Source organism: Lithobates pipiens, unplaced genomic scaffold (assembly GCF_037356315.1).
Source record: "Lithobates pipiens isolate NorthernLeopardFrog02 unplaced genomic scaffold, aLitPip1_a1.2 Scaffold_10, whole genome shotgun sequence".
Classification (NCBI taxonomy): Eukaryota; Metazoa; Chordata; class Amphibia; order Anura; family Ranidae; genus Lithobates; species Lithobates pipiens.
In genome coordinates, this window is record NW_027507686.1 from 207,612,759 (window position 1) to 207,633,359 (window position 20,601).

General features: G+C 44.4%; 1 protein-coding gene across 2 annotated transcripts in view; it reads left to right on the plus strand.

Annotated features, from left to right (window-relative positions):
* ELP4 (elongator acetyltransferase complex subunit 4) overlaps positions 1–20,601 on the plus strand; it is a 522,158-nt gene that overhangs the window by 206,616 nt on the left and 294,941 nt on the right. For both annotated transcript variants that reach the window (XM_077460872.1, XM_077460873.1), the window contains exon 6: positions 12,486–12,579. In XM_077460872.1, coding sequence (XP_077316998.1) covers positions 12,486–12,579 — 94 coding nt within the window. The remainder of the gene's footprint in view (positions 1–12,485; positions 12,580–20,601) is intronic.

The following is a 20,601-nucleotide window of genomic DNA, read 5'->3' on the forward strand; positions in this document are numbered from 1 at the left end:
AGCATTTTGGAGGCGTGGTGGCGGAACAACCTCCAACACTACTGCACCTTGTCCTGCATCCTTCCCAGCTGCCAGAAGAGTGACCCAATGGGCCGTGAAAGACAGGTAACGTCCCTGTCCATGCCTGCTGGACCATGAGTCAGCGGTAATATGCACCTTACCGCTGACCGCCCTGTCCAGCGAGGCAAGGACATTGCCTTCCACGTGCCGGTAGAGAGCCGGGATCGCTTTCCGTGAGAAAAAGTGGCGTTTGGGGACCTGCCACTGAGGAACCGCACATTGTACAAACTCACGGAAGGGGGCCGAGTCTACCAACTGAAAAGGCAGCAGTTGAAGTGCTAGCAATTTAGCCAAGCTAGCATTCTACCGCTGGGCATGTGGATGGCTGGGAGTGAACTTCTTTCGCCGGTCCAGCAGCTGGGGCAGGGACATTTGCCTGCTATAATCGGACGTGGGTGTACTCCTAGCAGAGTGCCCGGAAGCATTTGGCTGTGACACACCTAATTCTACGCCTTCATTCCTCTCAGAGCAGGTTTCAGAGAGGACTGAAGGTCTAGTGGGGTTGGAGATGCCAGCTGATGAGGAGCAAGGAGAGGTCCACTTTGTTCTTTGGTGTGGGTCTTTGAGGTACGCTTGCCAACGAGCTACATGGCAGGTCAACATATGTCTGGTCAAGCATGTGGTGCCCAAGCGGCTGATGTTTTGGCCACGCGAGATACGCTTGAGACATATGTTGCAAATAGCAGCGGTGTGATCTGATGCACTCGTCTCAAAAAAGGCCCACACCAAAGAACTTTTAGAATAACGTGCAGAGGCAGCGCCCTGCACAGGCGGAGCTCTGCGATGTGATTCAGTCGGTGTGCTGCCCCTAAGCTGGCCCCCGGAGAGCATCCTGCCTCGTTGGACATGTGCCTCCTCCTCCTCCTCCTCCTCCTCCTCCTCCTCCTCTCTCCTACCAGGCACCCACGTGGAGTCAGTGCCCTCATCATCCCCTCCCTCTTCATCGCTGTAGCAAACCTGGCAGTATGCTGCAGCTTGTGGAACATGACTGCCAGATTGCTGTCCTTCTTGAGCATCCCCTCTCTCTGCGCTCACGCTACTGCCTTCCTCTAGCTGAGTGTCATCATCAGAGCCCACAAAACACTGGGCATCCTCCTGGAGCATGTACCTAACACTGTGCTCAAAGAGTTCAGGAGACTCCTCAGGAGGACGTGGTGGGTCTAGGGAAGGAGTCACTGATGATGACATTGAGAGGAGGGAAGACGATGCGTTGGCAGCTGCTTTGCTAGTACCCCGAGACTGGGTGAGAGAGGATGAGGAGGATGAAGAGGGCTTGGTCATCCACTCTACCAAGTCGTTGGCATGTTGCGGTTCAACATGTCCAGCTGCCGAAAAGAAGGACAAGCGTGTCCCATGGCCACGTGCTGATGACAATGCACCGCGTCCATTACCAGCACTGTTGTCTCTAGACACAGAGCCTGCTTGCCCTCTTTTATCGGCTCGCGCCTGTCTGCCTCTCCTTGCTGGCCTTCCAGACATGGTAATGGCCTGAAGGGAGTTGGGTAAAACAGCAGTGTAATGGAGTCACACAACACCCACTAAGCCCTGCAGATGGCTCTATTAGACAAACAGCAATAAACGGTAGATACAGGTGTATATTGTGCTGGAGTCACACAACACCCACTAACTCCTGCAGATGCCTTTTTTTATAGAACACCAGAGATAAAGGGGTATACTGTAATTGAGTCACACAACACCCACTAAGCCCTGCAGATGCCTCTATTAGAGAACAGCAATAAAGGGTAGATACAGGTGTATATTGTGCTGGAGGCACAAAAAACCCACTAACTCCTTCAGATGCCTTTATTATAGAACACCAGAGATAAAGGGCTATATACAGATGTATACTGTGCTGTGCTGGAGGCACACACAACTTCCAATAACTCCTGCAGATGGCAAGTGGGCTCAAATAGAGAAGAGCTATGTAGGTGGATATAGCGGTGTGTACTGGGTACAGAAAACGCAGACAGCACGCACAAGCTCCTAACACTACTGGTTGCAAGCTCTATTATAAAAGATAGATCACTAGCTATATAGGTGAGGTGAATATAGCGGTGTATACTGCGGTCAGGGCACACAGACAACAACCACTACACAACAGCAAGATCGAAAATCTGCCGAAAACGATCGGTGTGTACTGTGTTGAAGGTACACAGAACACCCACTGCTTCAGACGCCAACACACTACACGAGGCCGCCGCGATGGCGGCCTTATATAGTGTGGGGCGTGCACTACACAGCCTGAGCTATGATTGGCCACAGGCATCCTGCCTGTGGCCAATCATGGCTCTCCTCACTGCTGGCGCTGTGATTGGCCAAGCATGCGGGGTCACAGTGCATGCTTGGCCAATCATGAGCCAGCAGTGCACTGCGATGACGCAGTGCATTGTGGGCCGTGAGCGCCACACGAATTTGGCGCGAATGGCCCATAACGTTCGGAATTCGCCGAACGGGCGAACAGCCGATGTTCGAGTCGAACATATGTTCGACTCGAACACGAAGCTCATCCCTACCACTGAGTATTCAGTTGGCATTTGTGTTTCAGTCCAATAAAAGCTCTTGCTAATGCACTAAGCTCTTGCACCCTCCTGTTTGTTCTTTTTACTGTTGCTTGTCAAGACTCCGCAGTCTGAGGAGGGCTGCACCGATATAGCATTCCAGCTGAGGAAACATGAATGTCCCATACTTGGCATATTATTGTGGATGCATTTATTCTTTCCATTTTTTTCTTCTTCATCTTGCAGCTCTGCTTTTAAAGGGTATTAAAACCCAATCGAAACTTCAGTTTGAATCAGCTAAATGCATTCCAGCTGCTTTAAAACAAAAATGTGTGAAAAATCGTTTTTTTTCTAAAGCAGCCACATCCTGAGCAGAAAAGCCTGTCACCTGCCAGCATGCTGCACAGTGCAACTTTTAATTACTATGAGGATACAGTTGTCCCTCTGCTGAGATCTGACACACCCCCTACTAAGCCAAAGCCATTCAGTTTTACATTTTCACCTCTTCTTCCCCAGTCCACCCCTGATTGCTAGAATTGAGCAGAGGTAGCCCTGTGTAAGCTTCGAGTCACTCCAGTCAAAGCTTGTAGAGGAGTGGGTACTCACTTCCCTCATGTGACATGGCTAGGCCAGTCACTAAGGAATCATCACATGTAGTAAGTCAAGTTTCCCCCCCATACATAAAAGCAATGGGTATTTCCCTTGCTCCCAGAGGCTAAATTAAGTAGAAGGGGATAGTAAAGTATAGTATAAGAACCACCACTGCAGGGCTACAGAGTCCCTTAAAGGCGACCCCTCTAAAGTTGCTTTATGCATGGGGTTAAGCATATCCCCATGTGATACTTTTAATATTTCTGCCAAACCTGCTGTAAACCCTTTGGTTGGTGTAGCGCCTAGTTGCCAAAACACTATTTGCATGGAGTTTGCATGTTCTCCCTGTGCTTGTGTGGGTTTTCTGCAGGTACTCCAGTTTCCCCCCAAGCTCCTAAATACTCCAGTTTCCCCCCAAGAAATGCTGGTAGGTTAGTTGGCTCCTGTATGCCCAAGATGACTGCCTCGCCTACTGTCTGCCCCTACACAAATTTAATAAGTTCTTTGAATGCCCATTGAGAAAAGCTCTATAGAAATATAAATTAATACTGTTTTTTATACTTTTTTTTACCAAATTGCTTTAATCTGCTTTAGAATTGTAAGAATAAATAGTTAACATTAAGTCGTTGTGTTCAATGACTTGAGCTTCTAATATTCTCTTGCTTTACCAATTGAATGGAGAGTATTATTTTAATACGTGTAGTAATTATTGCAGATCTCATTCTTACGAAGGTGATTTTAGTTACCTAATCCACATACATACAGGTTTGTTTTGAAGCAGGGAGGAACATTAACTATATTACGATACAGTAAGCACAGAGACGCACAGAAGCACAGGACACTTTAGAAACATGGGAAAATAAATGCCTAATCCATCGTGTTGTGTCCCATTTACTGGACCACTTTGTTACCAAACATCTCTTCGTTTTAACAATAGTTCTAAGCTAATTAACTTTTATCCTTTGGGCCAGCACTCTAGTAACTGATAAAACACGAGTCGGCAAGGGAGTATCTAGGCTACGGGCAAGTCTTCGACTTCCTTATTGATACAGTTTCTAAGCATTTATGAAAGGTTAGTTTATCAAAGATATGACAAATAGGCTTATTATCTGGAGGTGGACTCCATTAGGAACTGTTGTTTAAGCTGCTTTAGCCAAATGTATCTAGAAACCAGAGTTGTACAGAAAATATAAGTACATACTGGAGCGTTTATGAGCTTCTATCGGGGGCCATAAGAGCATTTGCCGTCTGCAGAGAGAGATGTACGGTGAAGATTAATTACTCTGGAAAACAGATGTAGGTTGATAGATTGTTGACTCTTATCAGCAACTTATTATGGGTCCTTATTGTGTCCTGTTTCTGCCCTTTCAGTATCTGGAAGTGTCTCTCATAAACATTGCCCTTTCAGTTTTTCCTCTTGTAGTGTTATAGCTGATACCTGTTTGTTCTTGGACCCTTCAGTAACTACTTTAAACATCGGTCACACCAGGTACTGTCGTGGCTTAAAGTATAACTAAAGACAAACTTTATTGTTTTTTTTTTCCATTTTAAATATAGTAACAGAAATTTTAACCCCTGTTAATTGTTTACCTTGTGTGTCCTATTGGGGAGATTTCCCTTTATTTTCTGTCCCATAGCCAAAACAGGAAGTAAAAGGAAATCCCACCAAAGTGAAGGAATTCCCGGTTACCACCAGAACTAGTGTCCCTATTGGAAGATTTCCCCTCTATTCCTGTTCTGGTGACAACCCACATTTTGGGATTGGGGATGATAATGGTAAATAGGACAAATGGAGAGTGCCTTAATCGGGGCACAGATAGCAAAAAAAAGCACAGATAACAACAAAAAAGCAAAAAAATAACAAAACAGGTGTTTTAATCCCTCTCCACTCTATCTGATACAAAAAAATAATAATCCTTAAAGTGATTGTAAAGTCTAGTTTTTTTTTTTTAGTTAAAAATAACAAACGTTATACTTATCTGCCCTATGTAGCGGTTTTGCACAGAGCAGCCCAGATCCTCCTCTTCTCAGGTCCCTCTGTGGTGATCCTGGCCTCTTCCTCCTGTTGAGTGCCCCCACAGCAAGCAGCTTGGTATGGAGGCCAAGCTGAGCCACAGCTCCCTTTGTCCATTAAGACATGGAGCCATGGCCCCCGGCGCCATTGGCACAGCGATGCTCTCTCAGCCGATGAGGAGGGGAGTCTCGAACAGCCGAGACGCTCCTTTACCATGGCTGGATCTAGAAGGACCTCAGGTAAGTATTATGGAGGGCTGACAGAGGACTGCTGCACAGAGAAGGCTTTTATCTTAATGCATAGTATAATGCATAAAACCATCTGCCCTTACAATCACTTTAAGTTATACTTTAAAGTAGTGCTGCTCAACCTTTTGAAGAGTGAGAGCCACTTAAATGATTTGGTAATCGGTCGCAGGCCACAATGAACTATGGGTTTTACTGCCCCCCCCCCCCCCCCCCCAACCACAAATGTCAATGAGCCCTTAATTTCCTGAGCCGCCTCTAAGACCGATTTTACACTGATCCGGCTTCCATGTGGGTTAGCCGTAGACTTCTACTACATCTTGAGGGTGTTGTGCACTTTCTGTAAGCGCACCAAAACCCCTGCATTCAGGAGTTTTGATGTTCTTTCAGAAAGAGCATCAAACCTGCAGGATATAATAGAAATTTATAGCTCAGTGCACTCTCAGGTAAGCCACAGGTGCACTCCGCTGCACTTACAAATCAGTGCGAAAGAAGCCTAATAACCCTTCTTTATAAGTTCCAATATGCCTATTGCAAAAGTGCAGTGTATAAGTTTAATACACTGCCTGTTTCCTCTCCCAGCTACTCCTTTTATTGCTCTCCAGGCTGCTTGAAAGGCGACAGGCCCAGTGCACTTGGTATCTCTCTGCCTGGACAGGAACCAGCACTACAGAGGAAGTATCAACTTATGGGGCTCCTGCTTCCTCCACTGCCCACGCCAGCTCCATGCGCTCTGATGCTCTGGGAGGGCGATTTAGAAACCTGTTTATTGCGATTCTGGCTTGCCGACTCGCCATCCCAGAGCAAGGCTATGCACTTATCTGGTTTGAGGTTGCAGGCCACATCAGAGGGCCCACGGGTGATGGGTTGAGCACCCCGGCTTTAAAGTGTACAGTATGTCCAGGCATTGTTAAAATGTATGCCTAAACCTCTTTCCCCCCTAGAGCATGTGTTGGCATTCATTCTTTTTACCTTGTTCCTGTAGCAAGAAACGGCTTTTATTACTCCCTGTAACATCATCACCGGGCTTGTAACAGGGAGTAACTACTGATGTTTAACCACATCAATACCGGGCACTTTCACCCCCTTCCTTCCCAGACCAATTTTCAGCTTTCAGCACTTTCACACTTTGAATGACAATTGCGCGGTCATGTAACACTGTACTCAAATTAAATTTGTATACTTTTTTTCACACAAATAGAGCTTTTTTTGGTGGTATTTAATCAGCGCTGGGGTTATTTTTTACGCTACATATAAAAAAGGAACAAAAATTTTCCAAAAAAATGCATTTTTCTTAGTTTGTTAGAAAATGTTGCAAATAAGTAATTTCTCTTCATACATTTTTACCAAAAATGGTGCTGCTACATTTCTTTGGTAAAAATAACCCAAATCAGTGTTTATTTGGTGTTGGCAGTGATAGGGGACTGACAGATGTTTTATTGGGACAATAAATGTGTATAGGGACAGGGGTATATCAGTGGTGCTTGGTGTACTTTTGTATGGTGATCTGTAACAGCTCTCTGTATAATATCATCCTCACACAGAGAGCTGTCACAGATCTGCAGATTCCCCCCTATCACAGAGACACGTGTCTCTGTTTACATTGTGACGGCTGTGATTGGACACAGCCGTCAGGTGATCAGGACGGCCAATCACAGCGTCCATATCCTGATCTCTGCTCAGCTGGATCCTGTGATCCGAATGATCACAGGATCGAGCCGCAGCTCGCCTCGTGGCCGCGCTGCGAGCACTCGTTGTGAGGGACGTTCCTGAATGTCAACTCAGAACGAGGAAAGGACCACCCGGCCATTTATGTGCAGTGGCCGGGTGGGAAGTAGTTAAGGATAAGTTCACTTTATCAAAAATAATATTAAATACACGTTTTTGTCTGCTGTGGTGGAAGAGGGGACTTGTATTTTCTTCTTTCCTAGTTCTCTGTAAATGCAGAGCCCCTCACAGCTGTACCGTTTTTAAAATGTGACAGTGAGTGCAGGGAGAGGATCCCCCACCAGCTGTCAAGGGGATGGGAGGGGGATTGGAAAGTGAGGGGGAGTGCAGAATAGTTATATTTCGCACACTAAATATGGGTGTAACATGTTACTAAAGGTAAACTTCCTATTGATGGAAGCAGGCCCTCAGAACTACATCTCCCAAGATGTCTTTCCCTCTTGGAAGACAAACCAGTAGCATTATTTTCCTAGGAATATGTATGCATGCTGAGGGGGCGAAACGAGGGTCAGGGCTAGATGGAATTCTGTAGTCCAGCAGGCAGGGCTGAAAATGCTTGTTGGGATTTCCATACCGCAAACAATAAGAAAGCCCAACATTGCCTGCATTCTATTTTTGGCAGTGTGTTTGTGAATCGACTAAGGGAAACCTGAACTCGGAGAAATGTGCAGGCTGCCATTGCTGATTAAATTATGGAAGTGCTAGAGAACAGGCTTTCTGTGCTTGCTAAGACATTAATCCTTTGAGACTTTGACACGGAATTGGATCTGCATTCCAGGTTCCATTGGATCTTCTTCCTGGCCAGTGGCACAGAAGGAATTCCATTCTTTGGATGTCCAAGGAACTAGAATTTTGTGATAGAGAGGCCAGCAATTGCAGCCCATTCAGTGCAGATTTTCTGTAAGACATAGGAGAGGCTGTGTCTACTCATCAGGTCAAAGAGCCCTAGGAGAGATGAGAGCACCACCTACAGGCAGCAGATGATAAACATGATATATCCATTTGCAATATTTTAAATATGTGTTTTTAGCTCTGAACATAATAAAGAAAATATATCAAAATTAAATTCCCTTTAAGATGATGTTATGAAGTAGACAAGTTTGCCTTCAGCACAGCCTGGTTGAAGGGTTCCCGTCACTCACATGTGATTGTTCCATTTTTCTCGTGGCATTTTGTATTTGCTTTAGTATATTGCAATTCAACATGGAGTGTTGGTTGTGCTTTTTCACTTGTTACCGTTTATATGCTATGGGAATGCGAAGTTGTCTTTGTATTGTATCTGTGTCACATCTTTAACTAGTTAAGGACCGGAAGGATTTGCCCCATTAATGACAAGGCCATTTTTTGCAATACAGCACTTCGCCGCTGTAACTGACAATTGCGCAGTCGTGCAACATTGTACCCAAACAAAATTGAATTACTTTTTTCCCACAAATAGTTTTCTTTTGGTGGTATTTGATCACCTCTGTGGTTTTTATTTTTGAGCTATAAACAAAGAGCGAGAATTTTGAAAAAAATAACTATTTTTTAACAAAAAATAAAATAAAAAATGTATTCATCAGTTTAGGCCGATAAATATTCTTCTACATATTTTTGGTAAAAAAAATCACAATAGGCGTATATTGATTTGTTTGCGCAAAAGTTATAGCGTCTACAAACTATGGAATAGATTTAGGGACTTTTTTCCATTGTTTTTACTAGTAATGGCGGCGATCTGTGATTTTTAGCGGGACTGCGACATTGCAGCTGACAAATCTGGCCCCAAATGAAACTTTTTGAAATCAGTGACATTATTACATTGATCAGTGCTAAAAATGCACTGATCCATGTAAAGATGACACTGGCAGGGAAGAGGTTAACACTAGCGGGCGATCACAGGGTTAACTGTGTCTGCCAGGGACATGACAGAGATCACTGTTCCCTATCATTAGGAACAGTAGATCTGTCATGTCATCTGTCAGAACAGGGATGAGCTTGTTTACAGTGGTAGATCCCTATTCTGTCTCTGTACTAGGCAATCGTGGGTCACCGGTGGACATCGAGTCCGCCCGACCCGCGGGCACGCTCATGCAGCGGGAGCGAGAGCACGCTGGTGGCATGCACCTGCCCGAGCCTCCGTACAGCTACAGCGATTTGCACAGGAGAGCCTACATGCCATCGTATAACGACGACGGCAGCTGGTCGGCAAATGGTTAAAGTGGTTGTAAAGTCAGAAGATCTTTTATCCTAGTGCATTCTATGCATTAAGATAAAAAAAAACCTGTGTGCAGCAGCCGCCCTCCAGCACCCCCTAATACTTACTTGAGCCCAATCTTCCTCAAGCGATGTCCACGAGTTCCTCGGCTGTCCGGGACTCTCCTCCTGATTGGCATTGACACAGCAGTGGCAACATTGGCTCCCGCTGTCTTCAGTCAAAGTCAGTTAGCCAATCAGGATAGAGAGGGAATGGGGCTTTGTGTCTGAATGGACACAGGTTGCTTTGACTCAGCTCGGGTGCCCCCCATAGCAAGCTGCGACAGGAGGGAGCGGCCAGGAGAGCCAAAGAGGGACACAAGAAGAGAAGGATCCAGGATCCACTTTACAGAGGAGGCAAGTATGATATGTTTGTTATTTTAAGAGAAAAAAAATAAAACAAGACTTTACAATCACTTTAAATTAAAAAGAAAAAAAATGAAGTATACATCAAATGAAATGTACATAGAACACACGTCTGCACTGCGCCTGCAAATATGTACGTACCATATTGTACCACAAACTGCAGTGAGTACGTTTATCATTTATTTTGAGTCTGCTCTCTGCAGTGACAAACTATGGGCTCAGAGGTATAATGATCAGGTGTACTTGGGATAGCAGCTCATTAACTATGTGTTAATTATCTGTGATTACTATTTAAATGCAATGGCGGATTCATTACATGCTCTATTGTGAGGCAGTCTTGATATAATTAAGTCGTCGAAGTTTCCTACACCTTCACCTATAACCCTTTCTTATCTGTTACACCCGCAGTGCAGACGTCACCTCCCACTTCAATGTGCCTTCCATAGAGTCAAGACACTCGGCACACTTCGTTTCAGATGGTTCAGCGTTGGTTATCGATGGCATTAACTTTCACACTCTGGAGTTATTCCTTATTAACTGCTGAAGTCCCTTTGAGAGAGTGATATGCATCTTAATATGTTGTATAGAATTGTACAATGAAAATTAGATAGGATACATATTAGAAAAGGAATTTTATTGAAGTGTGATTAACCTCTTGCTGACCGCCTCACGCCGATATACGTCGGCAGAAGGGCTCATACAAGCAAACGAACGTACATTTACGTTGCCCTTTAAGAGGCAGCCTGTGGGCACACACCCGCAGCAAGCTCTGTGAGTCGGTTCGCGGATCCCGCAGACTCAATCGCCGCTGGGATACCCACGATCGTCTCACGGGGTGGAAGAACGGGGAGATGCTAATGTAAACAAGCATCTCCCAGTTCTGCCTAGTGACAGTGTCGCTGATCTCTTGCCCCCTGTGATCGGGAGCAGAGATCAGTGACGTGTCACGCGTAGCAACGCCGCCCCCCCCCCCCCCCCACAGTTAGAAACACTTCCCAGGGCAAACTTAACCCATACACTGCCGCCTAGTGGTTAACCCCTTCACTGCCACTGTAATTTACACAGGAATCAGTGCATTTGTATAGCACTGATTGCTGTATAAATGACAATGGTCCCAAAAATGTGTCAAAAATGTCCGATGTGTCCGCCATAATGTTGCAGTCATGATAAAAAAACACTGACCGCCCCCATTACAAGTAAAAAAAATTTTTTTTAATAAAAATGCCATAAAACTATCCCCTATTTTGTAATCACTATAACTTTGGCACCAACCAATCAATAAATGCTTATTGCGTCTTTTGTGGGTTTTTTTTACCAAAAATATGTATAAGAATGCATATCACATTATATATAGCGCAAAAAATAAAACTGAGAGGTGGTTAAATACCACCAAAAGAAAGCTCTATTTGTGGGAAAAAACGGACGTCAATTTTGTTTGGGAGCCACGTTGTACGGCCACGCAATTGTCAGTTAAAACGTCACAGTGTCGGATCTCAAAAAGTGCTCTGGTCAGGAAGGGTGTAAATTCTTCCGGGGCTGAAGTGGTTAAAAAGCAAGGTTGGACATGAGGAGTTGTTGCAATAACTTAAAATTTACTTTTAAGCAATTTTGTGCATTGATGCATGATATGCTAAAGCAGCCTATTCATTTTGAACAAGCATTTAACGTACAAAATAACGCACCTTTGCTTTTTTGGCCGGGCAAAGCATCACAATGCACAGAACATTCACCAATTTTTTAAACATATTTTTAGTTTCTTTAACGATTGTGATCTCTGTCAGCTTGTCTGTCTTAACTTGCTCCAGTGCCTTTGGCATTCATCACTTCCAAGAGTGTTGGATGCCTTTGTCCCCCACCACGTGCTGTTATTCCATCCAACTCACCTTGTGACTTTCTACAAAGTTAAGGCCTCCATAGATGGCTTGAACTGCAGCCAATTCCTGCTGAACATTTGAGACGGGAGTGGCCTTGCAAGCACCACTCAGCTCAACAAAAGTTGATTTAAAGTGTTAGTTCACCTTTACAGAATTAATTAAAATGTGAACCAACACTGTACGCACTCCTCACCCCCAAACCAATGCCCCCCTGGTCCCTGCTGTGCTGTCAGTGCCCACAGAGTCAGTCCCATGGTGCGAAGATCTGAAATTCTCACTTTTCACCCTCTACTCTGTGCAGCGGTTCAGGACAGACCAGAGAAATTTGATTGGTCAGCACCATCACAGCAAATGACTCTGATCTGTCCTAGAGACACTGCAATGAGAAGAGCAGGCATTTCAAATCTCCAGACCGCTGGACCTGCTCAATGTTCACCAACAGTTTAACATTCCCAGTGGTAAGTAGAGCAAGGACAAGGTTAGGAGGGGGGAATAGGGCGTATGTTCCAACCTTTACATTTTTCTGTTAAGGTGAACTAACTCTTTAAAATTCGACTGAACCAGGTAAAAAATATTGGCTGAACAGTAACTGGTAGTTCATTGATGCTTCCTGTTAATGTGTTTAACTGCTTGGCCATATGATGTACGGCTAAACAGCTTACACACAGAGCCTGCAAGAGCCCTGCATTGCACCCACGATCTGCTGATCGTGGGTGCAATGCTTTCCAGGCTCCTGTAAAAACATGTGCATATATTATTTGTTTTTAAAAATGTGAACTTATCCTTTATGGGAAGCCTGATAGAATCACTGAAAATGGAAGTGAACAGGTAGATAATTGATTGTTTATTGTTATTATATTCTCTCTTGCCCCTCTAGCTCTTCAAGCAAGATGACCTGTGACTACAGCCAGCTCCTGCATTCTATCCAGCAAGCAGTTCACCAGGGAGGGTTTGATGGATCCAATCCCCAGGTACCCAGCACCTTTACTATCTGGCCTGTCATCATGTAACTAATTGTGCTGTGCCATCTCTCTGGGGCCTGTGAAAAGGTCTTGGAAAAAGGAACAGTGCACAAGCTGTTTCTAAGCACCGATAATGTAAACAGGGAGATTAAGGCCAGGTAGCTGAAATGGTAATACGTAATGCGTTCTCAGTGGACATGACAAGACAGCACGAAAGCACTCAACCATATTTCTGAAATATGCTTAAGCGCAATATTTCTCCTAATGGCTGATTAACTGCACATGGTGTCTGAATAGAGGGAATGTAAACTGGATTCACAGTGGAGGAATGAGGTCAGAACACATCTGAGTGTAAACTCTGTACTTTGATTTTAATGCACAAAACAGTAGCTTACTGGCTAGTACGGTGACCTAGCATGGTGACCTTCTGTGTTCAATTACCAGTAGGCACTTATTGTTCTTTGTTTTCCCTACAGTAGTATATTTTTCTTCACAGCTCCAGGGTTTCATTTTACAAATAAAAAATATACAGGAAGGGTAATATTTTCTACCCAAGATATGCATGAGATTGTTTGACTTTGGGAGGGGTATTAGGTTTAAGCATCCAAACCCCTGGTGCCCAGCTTGTGGCTCAGGGCTGCATGCAGCCCTTTGGCACTTGTTTGACAGCCCTCAGAGGCCCTGTATACAGTAATCTGTGTTTTCATTGCCTAAGTGCCCACTCCAGCCAGTGAAGAAATTAATTCTGGTCAGCAGCATGTCTCACATGGCGGTTCCGGGTCCTGGCTGGCGGGTGACGTCATGTCTGGTGACGTGGCAGCAAGTGATTCCCATCGCCTGGAATTCAGAGGCCAAGGGGCCAGAAACAAATAAGAAACAACCAATTAAAAAGAATGTTCGTGCTGTTCAACAGCCCCATAAGAATAAGGAAGACCACAAGAACCGCTGGGGAGGTAAGGTAAGAGAAGGAGTTCTCTTCAGATCTCCCCCAAATCTGCCCCCTAAAAACAAGTGACAATCTTCCCCCCAGTCTGCCTTTCTCCTACAGTGGAACAGAACATCTACAAGCCTGTTCGTGAAAAACATCATCTCAGGGATACAGCCTGGAGTTTTCATAACCCCCCAAGCAGGTTTTATGTTACGGCTCTTCCAAGGGATCAAGACAAAGCTTCCGCAAGGATCTGATTCAACAAGAAGTGATTGTCCGGGTCCCAAAACATCAGGAAGGCTGAGGCTTCTTTTCCCACATATTTCTGGTGAAAAAAAGCCTTCGGGGGAAGTATCGGTTGATTCTGAACTTAAAGATCCTAAACAAATCTATTACAAACATTTCCGCATGGCCACAACCCATTCAATAACAAAATTATTGACTCCAAACTGCTTCATGGCATCCCTATATCTAAGGGATGCCTCCTACACGTCCCGATAGCTCAAGCTTCCCAACATTTTCTCCGCCTGGCCCTTAACCTGGGGTCTTCGGTTTGGCATCTTTAGTTCAGAGCTTTACTGTTCAGACTCTCTTCCTCCCCCAGAAGCTTTACAAAGATAATGGTGTAAGCCCTGGAGCCTCTGAAGATAAGGGGGATCTTGGTTACTCCATACCTGTTGTTTTTCATGGACTCCAGAGAACAGGTTGTGACAAATCTTCAGGCATCACAGATTCACCTCGAGAACTTAGAGCGGCTCCTGAATCTAGAAAAGTCAAATTTAGAACCAATGCAGGAGATGAAGTTTCTGGGCTATACCATAAACTCGGTGCTTCAAAACGTTTTTCTGCCACAAGTGAAGTTGGAGAAGATCCATTCTGCAGTTAGGCAGATTCAGACCAATCTCTCAATTTCAATTCGATCAGCCATGGCAGTGTTGGGGCTTCTCCCGGCATGGATCCCAGCTGTACAGTGGGCCAGATTTAATTCCAAACCACTCCAGATGAACATCTTACAGACATCGTCACATTAGGATTCATTGGAAAAGCAGTTCAAACTTACCTCAAAGGTAAAACAGGCACTCTGGTGGTGAAGGGACTCAACCGACCTGACAAAAGGTCTCTCCTGTTTTTTTCCACTAGACAAGCGTCTAACAACAGACTCGAGTTCCTGTGGTTGGGGAGCCCACCTGGAGGGCCAAACCTCCCAGGGGACCTGGTCCAAAGCAGAAGCCCAAAAATCCTCAAATTGGCGGGAACTAAAGACGATTTTTCTTGGTCTCCTAGCTTTTCAACAAGCTGTGAAGGGACATGACTTTCAAGTTCTTTCGGACAATATGATCGCTGTAGCTTGCGTGCTCAAGCAAGAGGGAACCAGGAGCAGAGTACTCCTGGAACTAGCCAGTCAGCTACTTTCCTGGGCGGAACAGAACGTGGTCTCATTGTCAGTAGTCCATCTAAAAGGATCGTTTGCGGACTTACTAAGCAGAAGGAGAGTGGTGGAAGCAGAGTGGAGCCTGAACCAAGAAGTTTTCTTGATGATCTCCGAAGTGTGAGGGCAACCCCAAGTAGATCTGTTTGCCAGCCAACAGAACTCAAATGTACAGAGTTTCTTTTCTCCACCGAGAGGACCGGGCTATAGGCATAGATGCTCTAACACACCCATGGCATTACTGGCTGATACCAAGGAAATTCAGGGAAGAAAATATCAATATGATCCTGGCTACTCTTTTTTGGCCAAAGAGACACCGGTTTGCGACACTACTAAATCTGTCTGCAAAACCTCCATGTAAGCTCCCGCCCAGGAAGGACCTACTAACGCAGGGCTCTGTGAACCATCCGGAAGCAGACTGGTTACATGTAACTGCCTGGTTTCTGAGGAAGACCTAAAAGCCAAAGGTTTGTCCGATAATCTAGTAAAGACCCTACTCTCTAGTAGAAAGGAGATAACTCGGGCCATATACCTGAAAGTTTTGAAGAAGTTTAATTCCTGGTGTACTTCTAAAGGCCTCCAGGTCAAAAGTGTAGTGTCAGTCCTAGAATTTCTCCGTGACAGAATGGAAAAGGGACTGGCAGCCAGCACTAAAAACCCAGGTGGCGGCTCTATCAGTTTATTTAGAGAGAAAAATCAAAATGGGTGATAAAAAAAATAGGATTTTCAGGTTATTATAAAACTAACTTTACTTTGGGCTTTAAGATTTATTCACAAACATATAAAGCAGGGCAATTTGTTTTTTTTCAGGTTTTAGTCCACATGGCTGCCAAGAGGTGTACACTGTCAAAAGGAAGCATATTTCTGCACCCAGGAGTTACAGGTGTTTGCGTACTGCTGCTGCCAGCAGCCTATAGAAATCAATGACAAGCTGACAAACATTATGGGTTGTACACATGCAACCACACACCTGAGAGGTTACATGCGTACAGGGATCGTTAAGAGGTCCTGAATAATAAATCCTGTATAAATATCATAATAACTCTTGTATGTATCCCTGTGTACCTCTTTACCAATTTGTGTCCTGATAGAAGGTGAATGGGAATTATCTGGCAATAAAAACAACCAAATAACCGTTCCCCCGTGAAGTTTACACCCCTGCTCATTCTTGGGACATTGAATATAGAGCTGGGTTCTGGGGATGCTGTAATTCCTGTGCACATACGCAGGAACTACATCATAAGTAGCCATTTAAAAGCCCAAAAAGAGCATTGCGGGACCTCAAAGAAACAACGAGTGAATTGACAGAGCAGACTGAGCTGCAACTGCAGCCTGAGCCTGTCATTACTGGAGGAGAGCAAGTGTGCCATAATGTGCAAGTATGCTGTGCTTTTTTCAGTCCTGATACTTTGCAGTCATTCTGGTTATCTTTAAATCGATTGTATGGGTAAAAAAAATAAAAAAAACCCGACTATATTTACCTGCTCTGTGCAGAGCGGCCATGAACCTCCTCTTCTCGAGTCCCCGCCAGCACATCGGGCCCCTCCTCTCTGTCCAGTGCCCCCGCAGGAAGCCACTTCCCATGAGGGCACTCGTGCATGCTCCCTCCTGAGCCCTGCTGTGTCTAGTGACACAGACAGTGGAACTCGGCCCTGCCCCTTCGTCTATGGCTTTGTTTGATAGCACTGGGAGCTAATGGTTCTTGGTGACCCAGCAAAGCCAGCAAGACCCAGAAGTGAGAGGAGAGAGCAGCTGCAGACATGTACATCGCTGGATCAAATGAGGGATCAGATAGGTAAAATGAGGGGTTAAGGGGGAATGCATGGAATGCATTAAGGTAAAAAACATTTAGGCTTTAGAACCACTTTAAGTGGTACCAGAAGAATCACATGTCACCAGTACTAGCTAAACTAGTGATAGGATTGCGGTGGTAGGCCAGACTGGTTATTGAACTTGGTGGTTTTCATGGTTTAAGCTCGCCATACATGAGTCAAATTTTTTCCTGATGTTATTAAGCAAGGATTGGGAACCTATGTATTATGTGTATGGGTAGCTGAACACTGCCATTCCACCCAAGATGAAGGATAGAGGAGGGAAGAAACTGACACACGCCTCAACTATACTGGGTGCTCATCATTGAATTCTGATGACTAAAAGTCTGTTGCTGAACTGTGTATATGGCAACTATACATGGATCCTGCCCTGATACTACAAATGAAAGGGTTGGAAAGTAAAATTCCAGCCAAAATGTTTTAGGTTAGTTTAGAAAAACATGGGAAGGCTAAAGTTTTTTTTTTTTGTTGCTGTCTTTGACCCTGTTGGGGAGATTTTCCCACTCTTCCTGTCTGATTGAAAAATAAATATAATTGAAGGGAGCGGTGATCCCTGGGACAACTTGAAAGGCATTCTAATATCTTGGGACCTCTGACCAAGGTAAAAACCTGACCAGAGTTCTATCCCTCTCCCACTCTGTCCAAGAAAAAAAATTAAAGCCCAGTGCGATAATGAAGTTTGTAATAAAAAGCAATAGCTTTGGGTAAACCAAGGTCCTTCTGCATTAGTCAAATGGTCAAGCGCTGAAGGTTCAAGATTCCCATGTATTCTTCAAAGGAATATAAGAAGTATGGGTCTGCTTTAATTTGCTGTCCTGGAATGTTTGCAGATTTAATACTAAGGTAAAAAAAATTCCCATGTATTTGATTACTTTAAAAGACATAATCCTCAAATTGTTACAGGAAGCTCACATCACTGGTTCAGAGGTCATAGTTGTGAAATGCCCTTGGGTAGCTAAGCCTTTCATTCAGCATAATCCACAAACTCCGGAGGGGTAGTCATTCATATCAGTGAATCTCTGCAGTTTTTTGTAGGTGAGATCAGGATAGACCTAAATAGTAGGTATCTACTAATAACTGTGACTAAAAACAACAGTGATCCTTGGTGAATGTCTGTGTTCCACCATGCTTTGATGAAGCAATAATTAAATGTCTTGTATCTAATCTGCTTTGCATCTAGCCATCTGGCATCTTTATCTTCTTTTGCCAGTTGCCTTGGCAGTGTGGAATCTCTGTTCATTTAGCTTGCTCTGCTCCGATTTCAGTCTGTGGAGACTCCTGGGCATTGCAAGCTTTGCCTTTGGTGGCAGTGCCCCTCTGGAGAAGTAAATTGGTCCCTGACAGGAACCGCTCCCCGCTTACTGTGGTAACTATGGAAATAGGCATGTCATAACATTTCCCACAGTTCAGTGTGTAAAGTTGTACTCCTCTAAATGATAAATCAACTTAGGATCAGGAGGATACCAGGCATGCAGAGCCAGAGGAAAAGATCACAAATGGAGCCCCCACTGTCACGCTCAACTTCACCTGTATAATTTTATAGGGGATATATTGTAGCTTGTGACTTATGTTTTGCAGTTTCTCACCGCATACATGGCAAAAGATCATTTGGTACAAGCTTGTGCCTCCAACAGATTTTAGAATGAAAATTGTTTTTTTTTTTTTTCAAAGACATAAACATATTGATTTGTATTTATTTCCCATACTTGTAAAGTCATTTTAAGGACTTTTACAAAGTACTTGTTCAATATTTATGACAGCTTGTGCCCCATCAAAGTTTGCAATCTATGTTCCTAACGCAGACCTATGTACAAGGGTAAGTTTAGGCATATTACAAATACCATGCACGACTCAATGAGTCCCAACTTTTACAGTAGGTTTTCAAGCCTAACAGAGTAATAATGTTTGCTGCAGTGCCAATACTACTGGATAAGTGAAAAGTTGCCATAGTTTATATGGTTTTGTACATTATATGACCAAAAATTTGTGGACACCCAACCATTACACCTACTATTTGTCCAGAAGTATGTGGGCACTCTGCAAATGCTTGCATTTTGGTCATTCCAGTGAAGGGCACTGTTAAAGTGGTTATATAGTCAAAATTTGAACTTTTACCTACAGGTAAGCCTATAATAAGGCTTACCTGTAGGTAAAAAAAAAACATTCTCCTAAACCTGTATGGTTTAGGAGATATTCCCCTCGCAATGAGCCGCTGACTGCAGTGGTGCATGCGCACATGGGATTCTCGGATGAAAGCCCGGCAGATGCCGAACCCTGCCGGAAAGAAATCTTGCATGCGCAGGAGTGACAACATTGCGGTTCCGGCCACTCACAGCGCCGGAACAGCGATACCCGGATGACACGCCAAGGGAACATGTCAGCTCCCTTGGCGTGGATCGGGTGAGATGTCGGGGCCTCATTCTAAGGTAAGTATTTCATAATGAGCTAATATGCGGTGCATAGTAACTCATTATCCCTTTTGCCAGCGCGTATACAACCGCTTTAAAGCCTAACTACATATTTTATTCTCTTCCTGCTGCCTCTTCCAAGCCCTTTAAGAGGTTCTAAATGCCAGGAGGAGTGCATTCCAATCATGTGACTGCTGTGAGTGGTAGTTAGAGCAGTCACATGATTGGAAGACTCCCGATTATAAGTATAAGTATCCCGTAGGCACTTTCCCGTATCCTCCGATTACTGCGCCGGGTGCTCGCAAGTAGCGCATACTTAAGCCCCATACACAAGATCAGAAAAATGCCACTTTCAAAGTGTTTGTACGATAATCTGATCGTTGGTACAGAGCTTTCGAGAGACGATCATGATAGTTGATCCGATATTATCAGACATGCACAATTTTTTTTTTTTTCCGTATGATACCAGATCGTACAATTCTTGTTTAATCAGTACAGTTGTTCGAAAATGCAATACAAATACACTACAACACCTTACATCAATTCAGATTTTTTTATTTTATTCTGTCGTACGAGAATTTTCGTAACTTTAGTAAACTTAATTTTTAACATGCGATTAGCATGCAAAAAAAAAAAGCAGAGGTTCATGTATGCGATAATCTCATTGCGTGTACCAGGTAGTAGCACAGTAATGTGTTTATATAGGCCACATATATGTGGCCTCTCGCATTAAAGCTCACCTGCTGAGAGGTCGCATAAATGCATACAGCCGGCGGAAGGTGGTTAGTGAACTTTAAAAAGTTTATTAGACCAAGCTGGTCCAAACTATTTCATTCACACAGCGCAGCAGCGGCTGTCAGCACTGTGTGAACTGTATGTAGCATCCTTGGCCTTGTTTATACCTGTTGTTAGCCTTCCAATGCTTCTTACAGCTATCGATGGGGGCAAGTGGCGTCTTTTTTGTATCACTGTCATGTTTTTTTTTGGTCAGGCAACGCACTGACACCTTTGCCGCCATTGTGCTATATGCTGGGTGTTCAGTGTGCCCCTGTACCTTTAAGAAGGGGTGGCTCCCCTTCAGTCCACCTGCTCTCACCTATCCATCAGAATGCATGTGCCTCCAAAGTGGGGACACATAAGTTAGTGTGAAGTACCACAGATACTAGGGTGCCTTGGCGAGGCTCTGTGGCTTACACATGCATTTGCAAATGTGTACAGACTAAACCCCTGCTTTTAACGCATACTGTTAGAGGGGTTATTTGGTTGTCTGCGGGCTGGTCGGTATATTTATACTTGGCCTTGTTTATACCTGTATGTAGCATCAGCATACAGTATCCAGCGGTGTATTTTGGCAGCGAGATGGGGACTTTCCATTCTGCTCCCGGAACAAAGTTGAGTCAGGTTGAGCGATGCTCAGCCATTCGCAAGAAGCTT